The sequence below is a fragment of the Cynocephalus volans genome, chromosome 3 (assembly GCF_027409185.1).
Source record: "Cynocephalus volans isolate mCynVol1 chromosome 3, mCynVol1.pri, whole genome shotgun sequence".
Classification (NCBI taxonomy): Eukaryota; Metazoa; Chordata; class Mammalia; order Dermoptera; family Cynocephalidae; genus Cynocephalus; species Cynocephalus volans.
The window spans coordinates 155,620,659-155,634,608 of record NC_084462.1 but is presented as its reverse complement, the minus strand read 5'-3'; the positions used below and the strand labels follow the sequence as shown (position 1 = coordinate 155,634,608).

At 39.2% G+C, this 13,950-nt stretch overlaps 1 protein-coding gene across 4 annotated transcripts in view; it reads left to right on the top strand.

Moving 5' to 3' along the window:
- Window positions 1-13,950, top strand: part of AREL1 (apoptosis resistant E3 ubiquitin protein ligase 1) — a 41,836-nt gene that overhangs the window by 16,321 nt on the left and 11,565 nt on the right. For 2 of the 4 annotated variants that reach the window (XM_063091264.1, XM_063091263.1), the window contains exons 3-9: window positions 3,839-3,899; window positions 4,812-5,038; window positions 6,009-6,246; window positions 10,483-10,652; window positions 10,927-11,107; window positions 11,312-11,559; window positions 13,104-13,181. In XM_063091264.1, the coding sequence (XP_062947334.1) occupies window positions 3,884-3,899; window positions 4,812-5,038; window positions 6,009-6,246; window positions 10,483-10,652; window positions 10,927-11,107; window positions 11,312-11,559; window positions 13,104-13,181 (1,158 nt within the window). In that variant the 5' untranslated portion in view covers window positions 3,839-3,883. Of the gene's footprint in view, window positions 1-3,130; window positions 3,177-3,838; window positions 3,900-4,811; window positions 5,039-6,008; window positions 6,247-10,482; window positions 10,653-10,926; window positions 11,108-11,311; window positions 11,560-13,103; window positions 13,182-13,950 lie in introns of those variants that run through there. The other 2 variants (XM_063091265.1, XM_063091266.1) reach the window with 2 other exon arrangements.

Below are 13,950 nucleotides of genomic sequence, written 5' to 3'. Positions count from 1 at the left end.
GAAGCGAAATAGGATTTTCTCTAGACTTTAGGAGTAAGAGATGCTCCATGGATAGAGACTGAGAGGGAGGAGTATATTCTAAGCAGAGGAGATGACGTTTAAAAAGGCATGGAGATCAGATATTTCAGAGCTTGTGTGTAAAAGTATAAAGAATCTGATTTGGATATATCATAGGGTGAATAATGAGATATGGTAGAAGATGGGGCTAAGGAGAAGTTTGGGGTGGGGGTATGTTTTAGTATGTTTGTGTTGCTATAACAGAAATATCTGAGACTGGGTAATTTATAAGGAAAAGAGGTTTATTTGGCTTACCATTCTGGTTCAGCTGCGTCTGGCATGGGCCTCAGGCTGCTTCCACTCATGGTGGAAAGTGGCAGGCAGCTGGTGGCGAGAGGAAGCAAGAGAGAGAAGCAAGAGGAGGTGCCAGGGGCCTTTAAACAATCAGGTCTTACTGGAACTAATAGAGCGAGAACTCACTCACTACCCCTCCTCCCCCAGGGAGAGCATTAATCCATTCATGAGGGATCCGCCCCCATGACTCAATCAGTTTCCAACACTGCCACATTGGAGATCAAATTTCCACATGAGTTTTGGAAGGGACAACACATCCAAACTCTATCAGGGTAGCCCAGAGAGAACCCTTGAGAGGGTCAGTAAAAGTACAGAAAATGCTTACAAAACAGAGGTGAAATCTGGAATAAAAGTGATTTGAGTGACAAAAATAGGGAGGCTCTGTGACAGCATTTAGGAGGAACCAGAAAGGGGGAAAAGGAAGACAAGTTTAGAATGTATCATGGGTAAAATTGGGAGGTGGGTAAATATCATTGGGAAGATTTTTGAGAGCTGTTGTAGAGCAGTGAGATATTTTGTAAAGGTCAGATTAATGAGTGATGAATTGACAGATCTAACTTTCTGGTCATAAGTTTTCAAGAAGAGAGGAGAATTGTTTGGAAAAAAGTAGTAATTGGTATGCTGAGTTTTATTTATTTATTTATTTATTTATTTAAAAAGATGACCGGTAAGGGGATCTTAACCCTTGACTTGGTATTGTTGTCAGCACCACGCTCAGCCAGCGAGTGAGCCACGGGCCGGCCCGGTATGCTGAGTTTTAAATGATAAAGAGAATTGGGGTAGAAATGTAGAATTAACCTACTGGAAAAGGTCTAGGTGATTTAGAAAATCAGTAGTGATGATTTGGTTGAGAAATAAGTGAATCAAGAGAAAATAGCCACAAATTCAACTAGGTAAAGCTTATTACTGACAGCTTCACGAGAACTGGGACTGTGGCTATCATGTTCTACACTGTTCCCCCGGTACCTAATAGATTAAGTAGGCACTCAGTATTTGTTAAATGAATTATCTCAGGATGAGTTTTCAATTTTTTATTATAAAAATTTTCAGATATAAAATTAGAATAGTATAAAGAACTCCTGTGCAGGCTAAGATTTTAGGTACAGTAAGAGAAGCTGTGCTTTTGTAATTCTGATTACTTTCTCATTGAAGAAAGTGTGGGCCAGTACAAAGGTTCCCTGAATTTCCTATCAGTTCTGAAGCAAGGAGTCATAGTATTAGTACTACTATTGATAATAATTATAATAATAATGAAAACTTTGAGAACTCACTGTGTGCTAAGTACTATTCCAGGCTGTTTATTTGTGTTAAGTCATTTAATCTTCACAGCACCCCTTTGATGTACATATAGATGTTATCTCAATTTGACAGATAAGGAAATCAGCCCTCTATAGAGAAATTAAATGACTTGTCCGGGGTCACATTGTGAGTGGCAGAGCATGGATTTAAACCCAGATAATCTAAACTCTTCATCCTCTATATTATGCTGCTGTTATACTGTTTGATTTTAGAACCTTGATAGCTATGGGGAGTTACATTGAAGTCATATAATAAAGGAGATGGTGCCATAAAAGTTATTTAATCTTAACTCTTTTTACAGCAGTGAGAATCTGAAGCCTATTTAGGCTACACAGTTGCCGCCCTGGGACTGGTCTCCAGGCTTTTGACTTCACTGCTTGTCAGTTCTTCTCACAGAAAAGGTTGTTATAGTTATCAAAGATAGCAGATAAGAATTTTTCCAGTCCTTATAACTCAAGCCATAAATTTGCCACTGCTCTTATTCCTCCAGGGAGCAGGAGACTTGAGACCACAAGTCTGTAACATCAGCTATATATGCTTCATTTTTTGCCAAGTGCTGTAACTTCCCTGAGGACCCAAAGTTTCACATCTAGGATTAGATTGGATGGTATCCAGCTGAAGAAGTACCTAAGACAGTTAAACTGCCAGTGATGGTCCAAGTCATCTAGCACATCCTGTAAGAGGCAGACAGATGCTTTTTGAGAGATGATAATAACTTTCAGAGATGATAGGAGCTTTTCAGCATATCTGGAGACAGATACTTGTTTGGGAAGGAGGCTCAGTAGTCATGATCCCAAATTTTGTGTCAGTATATTGTCTATTTATTGATTTTTGGGGGGTAGCTGGCCAATATAGGGATTGAACCCTGGACTGTGGTGTTATCGGCACCACACTCTAACCAGCTGAACTAACTGGCCAGTCCCTTGTGTATTGTCTCTTTATAATCGACCCTTTTGGGAGCACCTAATCCATGTGTGTTGACAATTCTAGTGTTTCTTGTGTGGATTTCTTTTATAGTAGAACTTTAGACACCTGTCTAAATAGGGATTTCTGTGAAACATGAGATGGTCGTTCTTCAAATTACCCACTCTCCGTGGGTTCCACTGGGTATGTTATTATCAAAGGAACTAATGGGCCATTTTCTCTCTCAAATTTTTTGAGACATAAACGCACACTCTGAAAAAGAGTTGTTTTGGTTCCTCCAGATCTGAGCCTGCTGTCTTATCTCCAAATAGTATCCTAGTGCTGATAAAAGGTGCTGGGTAGAGATAACATTGATAACCTTAATGTGTATTGACTTGAAAAGAAAGTGAATTCAGTGCATTGTAGAATGGAGAGCATAGCATGTACAGCCTACACTAAGTTCGAACTCAACGATAAGATATGAACATCAGTGTACATTGCATTTTCCCTTCACGGTACCTTTAGGGGTTCAGATGACCAAATGAATGATGAAGATTGAAGTTTAACAACAGTGAAAGTTTCCCCTCAAATTCCGACCTTGGGGGCATCACTTAGGATGAGAGGTACAGTCTCCTTTTGTTCCTCTCCTTGGCCTTTCTGCTGAGCTCATCTTCCAGAGGGCCCATTAGTTTGTCTGATTGGTAACAGCATAAATGACTTCTCTTACATACCCACTGCTTATTATTGGGATGACCCAGAGTTCATTTTAATTACATAATGCCAACTTGATAACAATACCTGCTTTTTAAAAATCTACATTTTATATAGTTATTTCTACTTAGCTGAATTGCTTCCAGAAGGCAAATATAAGGGGAAGGTGACTCCATTATCCTATTTGCTTGTGTTAATTAGCACCACTTTGCATGGGGGAGGGAAACTGTCTTGAGAGCTGTGGATGGAAGAAGAAGCCTAAAGCCGTGTTATTGCATTTTATAATTAGCAATAAAGCAAGTGGCTGTTTGTGGTATTCCTAGGGTGGTTGGTTGATTGGAAGTCTTTAGGGAAAATGATGCAGTCTCTCTTTGTTTCTCCGAACTATGTCACAGGGCACTTGTCAAGCTAGAGAGAGAGAGAGGACAGGGATAGTGAGGCTCTAGACTGGAGAGAATTGGTGGCTCAAGCCATACAGTCTATTTTATCTCATTCTGAGATGGCTGTAAGGAACAGTTGGATTAAAAAACTAAATCAGTTTTTTTTTTTTTTGATTTTTTTTTTTGTTTTACAGTTGCAGCTGTGATCCTTGGCTGTCTGTTGGCGTTGAAGGGACCTGATGTTTTACGTTATTGGTATGTTATAGGAAGAGCTGTCTTTATTATCTTTTTATTAGGGTTGCTTAGGTCCTTTTTGCCTGTCTATCCCTTTTCCCCTTGAAAATAGAGTTAGAAATATTTCTAGTCATGTCAGAATATACCTTCACAGAATTGGCAGTGAAGTTCAGTCATTTGGGAAATACTTATGCATAATTATGGTCAGTGCTAGACACTGTTTACTGTGGAGACAAAGTCAAATAAGGCAAAAATCTGCCTTTAAGAAGTTCATAACATGAAGGGGGAGATGGTTAGGGAGGGGAAAAGTTATAATAGATGAATATACAGGAGTTTAAGGGAGCCCAGAAGAGGGAACCCCTAACTCTGGGGGTTGGGCAGGGCTTTTGCCAAATGGACAAGGGAGAGGAAGGCTTCCAAATGGAGGGAACCAAATGTACATTCTTTTTACTGCTTCTGTGAGGGCCCAGCACATGCAGGAAGGTGGGGGGCTGGGTAGAGCATTATATGTATTTCATGCTATAGAACAAGGGTTGGCAAACTTTTTCTGTAAAAGGCCAGAGAGTAAATATTTTTGGTTTCAAAAGCCATATAGTATCTCCTTACAGCTAGTCAACTCTGCCAGTGAGTGTGATGCAAAAGTAGCGACAGATGATTTGTATTAATGAATGGGTGTGGCTATATTCCAATAGAATTCTCTTTATAGAAACAGGTAGTGGGTGGGATTTGGCCTGAGGGCTGTAGATGCTGACCTCCTGTATAGAAGTTTCTCTCTTCATCCACAGAAGTAATGACCCAGTTCATTGTTTCTTTGGCAGTCTTGCAATCTCATCCTAACTTCATTTAATTTTTGAAAGATGGCTAGCCTGTTCCATAATGAGAAGCTGTAATGCGTAACTGTCAGGTGGTTTGTGTGTTCTCTCTTTTACATAGGTGGAATCACAGTGTCTGTGGTTGCATTCTTCTTCACAATTAAGTTCCTCTTTGAGCTTGCCGCACGTGTAGTCAGCTTCCTCCAGAATGAGGACCGTGAGCGCCGAGGGGACCGGACTATTTATGACTACGTGCGAGGAAATTACCTGGATCCCCGGTCTTGCAAAATCTCCTGGGATTGGAAGGACCCCTATGAGGTGGGCCACAGCATGGCCTTCCGAGTGCATGTAAGGGAATGTTTCTGTCTCCATACCCATTGGGGTTTCTGAGTCATTTGCTTTCCGGATCCTAGTTCAGTCTGCTGATGGTGCTGGGCGGGGATTTTCACATTTTCCCTTGTTTTTTCAGCTCCTCCCAGGAACTTGGGAATTGTTAATATCTGAAGAGTCACAAATTTCTCTATCCTTTTGGTTAATGGGTACTTAGCTTTGAAGAAGTATAAAGCTTAATGTTACCTTTTCAAAATAAGAAATGCATTACTGAAAAGCGTAGGTATTGTAGATCAGGAGTTGGGAGACTATGGCCTGGGGGCCAAATGAGGACCTCCTTCTTTTTCTGTAAGTACTTTTTTGTTAGAACACAGCCACATATGATCATCATGTATTGACTACGGCTGCTTTCACACTTGAGTATTTATGACTAGTTGGGTAGTTGCGTATGGCCCACAAAGCCAAAAATATTTAAATCTGGCACTTTATAGAAAAAGTTTGCCAACCCCAGTGGTGACATCTTTTTCTACTGTAGCATTAAGCTTGCCTTGAGGGCTTGTATCTACTCCCCACCTCACTCGCATCTCACACCTTGCCTGGTACTTTAGTTCACTCAGTGCCAGTGGTGCATAAATTTGGGTTAGCTTTGGTAATATAATATAAAAGGCTGGTAAGACTGAGGAGGCAGCATTTGTAGTTCAAAAAGGTCAGGTTGAAATTGATATTTTCTTGATTCAGTGATATATTCTACCCTGTCCTCTGATTAGGTTAAGAATCTGTTCATGATTTAATGATTTTCTTTGGAGTGTTGAGGGAATTTGTTTCTCTGTGTTTCTGTGAGTAGGACTATAAGGAGCGGGTAGGTACTGGGATTTACCAGTGTGACCTCTGCTAGCCACCTCCTCTCTCCCATGCTCTCTCTAGTTATATGGGAAGTGGTTTTTCTCCCTCTGCTCACTAGTGGGTGCCCCTCTTCTCCCCATTGCAGTTATTCTATAAGAACGGGCAGCCTTTCCCAGCACATCGGCCTGTGGGACTAAGAGTTCACATCTCTCACGTCGAGCTAGCAGTGGAAATTCCAGTGACCCAGGAAGTCCTTCAGGAGCCCAATTCCAATGTGGTAAAGGTGGCCTTCACTGTGCGCAGGGCTGGGCGTTATGAAATCACAGTGAAGCTTGGTGGATTAAATGTGGCCTACAGTCCCTACTACAAAATTTTTCAGCCTGGTATGTCCTTTTTTCTTTCTTTCTCCCTTCTTTCCCTCCCTCTCCCTCACTCCCTCCATCCCTCCTTTCTCTTTTGTCATACAGTTCATTCATTTAAAATGTATAGTTTAATGGTTTTTCAAAGTCAGAGTTGGGGAGCCATCACCACAGTCAATTTTAAAGCATACCCATTAGCAGTCACTTTTTCCCCAAGCCCCCCAGCCCTACGCAACCACTAAGCTACTGCCTCTGTGGATTTGCCTACTCTGGAGATTTCATATAAATGTAATCATAAAATATGTGGCATTTTGTGACTGGCTTGTTTTAATATAATCCTTTTAAGATTTATTCATGCTGTAGCATAAATCAGTACTTCATTTCTTCTTATTGTCGTATAATATTCCATTGTATGTATATACCACATTTTATTTATTTATTCCTCAGTTAATGGACATGTGGGTTGTTTCCACTTTTTGGCTTCTATAAGCAATGCTGCTGTGAATGTGTACAAGTTTTTGTGTGGACATGTTTTTATTTCTCCAGGAGTAGAATTGTTGAGTTAGCCTGGTAAGTTCTTAAGGGATAAGGATGCCAGAATAGACTAAAGATATATTCTTCTGATTTTTGAAAACTTGTCAAGTAAAAGCACCTTGACCCTAAACTTGCTGCCAATATTTGTTTTACTTCTTACAGAAGAGTGCCTGCCCAAGCTTCTGGTATCTCAGAATTGAGGCCTTTATCTCTACATTTTTCCCCTCTCATGTCCTTTATGCTACATAACAGATGCTCACTGGTGTTGGAGTCTAGAAATATAGTCTCTGACTCTTGGTTCTGCAACTTATAGGTTTAGTGTCTTGAGATCCTATCTGCCCTGTGTTTCTGCCTGGCTTTCTTTTGAGGATGTCATTATATACTCGCCAGTTTGGTATCTACAGAGGTGATAGGACGTTGGGTAAATTTTAGAGTCAAACCCTAATGAGTTGGGCCTTAAGAAGATGTGTGTATCTTTGCTTGACTGGTCCTCAGTTTTTTTCTTTTTCTTATAGCAGAGGAAAGAAGGCTCTGGATAGAGTGACTCCCAAGCCATCTCCCTTTCCATGTATCTCCTCCTCCTTTGCTTGAATACCTCACTCAGAGAATCTTTTCCACATGAATTATCATCACCTCACCTCCTTGCCACCAATGGAACAGTTCATATCCTTGTAATACATACCATCCCTTTTTAAAAAATTAAGCTTTGTTTTTTAATTTTAGCATATATTTGTACATATTTTGGGGGTACAGTGTATTGTTTCAATATGTGCATATACTGTACATTGATTTACTTAGGGTAGATAGCATAGCTTTGTACCTGTTAATCCACCCTCCCTCCTCCCCCACCTCCTTAAATTAAACTTTTTATTTTGAGATAAGGTGTATTCATATGCAGTTGTAAGAAATAAGACAGAGGGGCCGATCCCGTGGCGCACTCGGGAGAGTGCGGCACTGGGAGCGCAGCGACGCTCCCGCCGCGGGTTTGGATCCGATATAGGAATGGCCGGTGCGCTCACTGGCTGAGTACCGGTCACGGAAAAAGACAAAAAAAAAAAAAAAAAAGACAGAGATCTGATACATTCTTTACCCAATTTCCCCCAGGGGTAACATCTTTCTAAACTATAGTACAGTATCACAATCAGGTTATTGACATTAATACAATCAAGATACAGAACATTTCCATCACCACAAGGATCCCTCTTGTTGCCCTTTAAGCCACACCTATTTCTCTGTATTCTGCCCACGTATTTCTTAACTAATGGCTACCCACTAATCTGTTTTCCATTTCTATAATTTTGTCATTTGAAGAATGTTACATATATAGAATCATACTATATTATGTAACCTTTGGGGATTGACTTTTTTTCCATTCAGAATAGTTTTCTGGAGATTCATCCAGATTGTTGAATGTATCAGTAGTTGGTTCCTTTTTGTTGAGTGGTATTCCATGGTATGAATGTACCACAATTTAATTATTCACCCACTAAAGGACATCTGTGTTGTTTCTGGGTTTTGGCTACTATGAATAATGCTGCCGTAAACATTCATGTATGGGTTTTTATGTGAGCATAAGTTTTCATTTCTCTGATATAAATGTCCAGGAGTGCAACTGCTGAGATGTATGGTATTTGCATACTTAGTTGTTTTTTTTTTTTAATTGCCAAACTTTCCCAGAATGGCTGTAGCATTTCACATTCTCACCCACAATATGAATGATCCAATTTCTTCAAATCCTTGCCAACATTCAATATTGTCACTATTTTTTATTTTAGCCATTTTGATAACTGTGTAGTGATATCTCATGGTTTTAATTTGTATTTCCCATGCAGTTAATAGTGTTGAGTGTCTCTTCATATGCTTATTTGCCATCTGTGTATCCTCTTTGGTGAAATGTCTCTGTCTTTTGCCCATTTTCTAATTGGATTTTTTGGGTTTTTTACTGTTGAGTTTTGAGAGTTCTTTATATATTCTACATACTAGTCCTTTGTTAAAAATATATTTTGCAATTATTTTCTCCTAATATGTAGCTTTTCTTCTCATTCTCTTAACAGGGTCTTCCATAGAACAAGTTTTTAATTTTGATGAAATCCAATTTATCATTTTTTTTTTTTTTTTTTGGTGGCTGGCCGGTCCAGGGCTCTGAACCCTTAACTGTGGTGTTATCAACATTGCACTCTAACCAACTGAGCTAACTGGCCAGCCCATTTTTCCTTTTAAAGCCATGCTTTTGGTGTCTAAGAACTCTTTGCCTAGTCCCAGATCTTGAAGAGTTTCTCCTTTTTTTTTTTTCTAAAAGTTTTATAGTTTTACATTTTATATTTAAGATTGGGATCCATTTTTAATTAATTTTTTATACTAGCTTTGGGTCAAGGTTAATTTTTTTTGTTTGCTTATAGATGTCTAGTTGCTCTAGCACAATTTGCTGAAAAAGGCTCTATTTCTTCCATATATTACTTTTGCCATCTTTGTCAAAAATGAGTTGGGCATTTTTGTGGGAGTCTATTTCTGGGTTCTCTGTTCCATTCCATTAATTTATATGTCTGTCCCTGCCCAATACCACAGAGTTTTGATTACTATAGCTATTATAATAAGTTTTGAAATTGGTAAACTGATTCTTCTGTTTTATTCTTCATTTTCAAAATTGTTTTAGCTAGTCTAGTTCCTTTGACTTTCCATATAAATTTTAGAACAATCTTATCTAAATCTATAAATAATCTTGCTGGGATTTTAATAAGAACTGTGTTAAACCTGTGTATCAATTTGGGGAGAATTGACATCTGTACTATGTTGAACCTTCCAATTTTTATGTGTATATATAAAAAGATGCATATATATAAAAAGATGACTGGTAAGGGGATCTTAACCCCTGACTTGGTGTTGTCAGCACCATGCTCTCCCAATTGAGCTATCCAGCCATCCCCATATAGAGATCCGAACCCATGGCCTTGGTGTTATCAGCACCACTCTCCCAAGTGAGCCACAGGCCAGCCCTGAACCTTCCAATTTATAAACATGGTATCTCTCTAAGTTTTTGTTTCTTTCATCAGCGTTTTTTAGTTAGTTTTTTTTTTTTTTTTAAAGATGACACTGGTAAAGAGATCTCAACCCTTGGCTTGGTGTTGTCAGCACCACATTCAGCCAGTGAGCCAACCAGCCATCCCTATATAGGATCCAAACCCGTGGCCTTGGTGTTATCAGCACCGCACTTGCCCAAGTGTGCCAAAGGCCGGCCCTGGCGTTTTGTAGTTTTCAATGTACAATTCTTGTTTATTACTGTTTGCTTGTTTTGTTTTATCAACATACAAGTCTTATACACGATCTGTTAGATTTACATGTAAGTATTAAGTGATTGTGTGTGTGTGTGTGTGTGTGTGTGTGTGTGTGTGTGTGTGTGTGTGTGTTCAGCATTGATTTTTAAGGCTCACCTTATTCATAGGTTCCCAGTGGGACTCTAGGCTCTTTATCTGTACCTCTCAGTTCTGTTTCCTTCAAGTTCTTTTCTCATTTTGTTTAGTGCTTGCAGTGGTTAAGAATTTGTAAAAATGACTTTCCAAAGTTCATTTGAATTAATCTCTCTATTTCCTTTCTTTTTCTCTTTGTCTTAATAATGTTATTTATCCCTAGGAATTGAAAGAGGATCCAGCTTTCTAGGACTCACCAAGCAGACCTTTGTGACCTGAATAGCACCTCTCTAAACCTTGTATTCCATTGTCTTTGTTCCAGGAATGGTGGTTCCTTCTAAGACCAAAATTGTATGCCATTTTTCTACTCTTGTTTTGACCTGTGGGCAGCCACACACCCTTCAAATAGTTCCCCGCGATGAGTATGACAACCCTACCAACAATTCCACATCCTTGAGAGATGAGCACAATTACAGTTTGTCTATTCATGAGGTGAGCAGCCTCCCTCCCTTCTCTGTGTTCCAGGGAGAACACGCTCCTTTGTCTGTCTTTCTAACCCCTTCTAAGTCACGTCCGTCTCTTCTCCCTGACTTCTGTACTATTGTATCTTCATCTGACAATACCTATCTCATTAGTAATTTTGAGACTTAGATTAGATCATAGATAAGAAAGTTCTTTGTACAGAGTGAATTGCCTTGCAAATAGAGAAAATTAAGTATGTCAAGAAATTAAGTATGTCAAGTGATGCTTTGTTTTCTTCCTGTAGCTCGGCCCTCAAGAAGAAGAGAGTACTAGTGTCTCATTTGAGAAGTCAGTGACATCTAACAGGCAGACTTGCCAGGTGTTCTTACGACTCACCTTGCATTCTTGTGGCTGCTTCCATGCCTGCATTTCATACCAAAATCAGCCAATCAATAATGGCGAATTTGACATTATTGTCTTAAGTGGTAAGTTGGTAGAAAAGCTGTGATTTAGTCCTGATCCCTGGTTACTTCTTGTTTTGCATGTCTGTCCTCTTCTGACAGACTTCACAAACATTTGATATTTGAGTCACACTTGGCTTAGTGTCCTGTGGACTAAAGGACTAGCAATAGGTAATTTCTTTTCTCTCCTGACTCCTACACTAAACTTTATTCCTTGTTATGCTTCAGAGAATGAGAAGAATATTGTTGAACGCAATGTGTCCACCTCAGGAGTGAGCATTTACTTTGAGGCTTATCTTTATAATGCCACCAACTGTAGCAGCACACCGTGGCACCTTCCACCCATGCACATGAGCTCTTCTCAGCGACGGCCTTCCACTGCTGTGGAGGAGGAAGATGAAGACTCACCCTCTGAGTGCCACACCCCTGAGAAGGTGAAGAAACCGAAGAAGGTGTACTGCTATGTGTCACCAAAGGTTGGAACTCCCATTCTTGCCTTAAAGTCCCTTTGCCTGAGCCTGCATGTAGTTGGTATTTGGTACCAGAAACCACAGAATAACATTCTGAGTATCAGGGCAAGATCATTGACATGCAGGGTTTCTGGGACAATAAGAGAGGCTGCATAAAGTTGAACAGAAGATTGTGCCACCTCTGCTGCTATAAATGCTTGGTTTGGACTAGACTAAATCTCTGTCTAGAGATTCTGTGTGCCTTGGTGCATTAAAGCACCTATGGCATTCTACCCTTTGATTGCTTCTGGGAAGATTTTTCAAGGCATGGCTCTCAGAGTTGCAAAGAGAGCTGCTTTTGACCATTAGAAATCTCACTAGTATAAAAATCACTGTTGGCCTCTTATGCTATATTGAAACAATTTGATCTTTCATTTTATGATTTGTGAAACCACAATAAATGGATGTCACTATCAGCCTACAAAATTGGGATAAAGAAATTTTGGCAGAGACAAGAAGGTGAATTTCCCAAGCCCCTGAGCTAAGAGACTCTTTGTGTTAGATAGTTTCTTTTTAATATTTGTATTTTCTTATTCATTCAGTACTCATAAAAATGGCTCATAAAAATGTTGAAACATCCCATTCCATCCATTTAATCTCATAACCAAAACTGAGTTTTAATTTTGTTCTACTTCAGAACACTTTGCTGTGTACCATTCCTCATTTAAAAGTCTAGCCAATTATTAATTTGGACTGGGGGTGGGGGGATAGTAATGAGAGAAATGAGTGGGGTGAATAAATGAAACAAGACTGGCTATGAATTGATAATTGTTGAAGCTGATGTTGAGTTCATTATACTTTTTTCTCTTCTTTCGTATGTGTTTGAAATTTTCTTTAGAAAAGTTTTTTTAAAATCAAGGAAAAAATCTCACCTGCTGCATATTCAGATAACAGGTTTTTTTAGATTAAAAACGTATTGCATTATCTTTTCCTTTTTTGTAAAAGACATAAAGCAACCCTTCTTTATTCTTACATGAGGTATTTTTGTGAACTTTTTTAGGTGAGACCCCCCCCACCACACACTAGTCCAGTCCCCTCACCACCAGTCTTCCTACCTCCCCATCCCTGAGAAATCCTTGGTACTATTCAAATAGGGATAAAGCAGTGGGAATGGGCCACTGGTGTCCCCTGTCCATTGACTTGGAGGATGCCACTGTGAGCAGCACTGGGCTGAGCAGAAGGAGATTTTGATTGTTTCCAAGTGAAATGTTCTCTACTCCTAAGGTGAAAACGTGATCTCAAATATTTACAAATTGTAGTAAGATTTGAGTATTGAGATTATGAAATGACTCTGTGAAATTGTATTGTCAGAGTAATATTTTTAATTTGCCTTTTTAAAGATAGAATTGATCTATTTATTTGATTTTAGTACTAAATTATCCTTTTTGTCCGTGGAGGGAACAGATTATCATGAGAAGTGTAGATAGGGACTCTGATATTTGAATTGCAATACCCAAACAGAGCCTTTTTTATTTATCATTCATTTCATTTTCTGAATGTTGGTTCTCCAGCAATTCTCAGTGAAGGAGTTCTACCTGAAAATCATTCCTTGGCGCCTTTACACCTTCCGAGTTTGCCCAGGAACAAAAGTAAGTTGAACCTTATATCTGGTTCATGCTGAGAAGGCTTCAACTATGGAATGTCTCAGCCTTTTCTTTTTTTCCCAGAAGGGCTTTTGGTGTCTCTGAAAGTTTTCACTATGCATGCAGGATTCGTTGCCAGACAAAGAAAGCATCACTATCTTCTCACTAAATAGCATGAAAAATATATAGATTCTAGAAGGACATGTGCCTACAGAAACAGGAATTAGTCACAACTCATAATACTTCAACAGTTATCTTTGTCTCCAAGACTAAGCTAATAAAGTGGGTGTTGTTAATGCTGGCCTAAGCTTGGTCTCCTCGAGCTCTTTTAGAAGCAGCAGTCTCATATCTCTCTTTATTTATTTATTTATTTTTATTTATTTTTTTTTAAAAAAGATGACCGGTAAGGGGATCTTAACCCTTGACTTGGTGTTGTCAGCACCACGCTCACTCAGTGAGCTAATCGGCCATCCCTATATGGGATCCGAACCCGGGGCCTTGGTGTTATCAGCACCACACTCTCCCTAGTGAGCCACAGGCCGGCCCTCATATCTCTCTTTAAAATAAAAAAATATTTTTTAACTTTTCTGGGCTTTGGAATCTAAACTTTTGCCTAGAGGCTTGAATATATCATTTTGTAAAAATCACTTTTCCTCTAACCAGTTTGGATTAGTTATTTCTTGCCATTATATATATATATATATCCTTACTGCCTTCACCCTTCTTATATTTTATATTTGAAGGTCTGTAGTGTTGCCTGTGACCTTTACTAAAG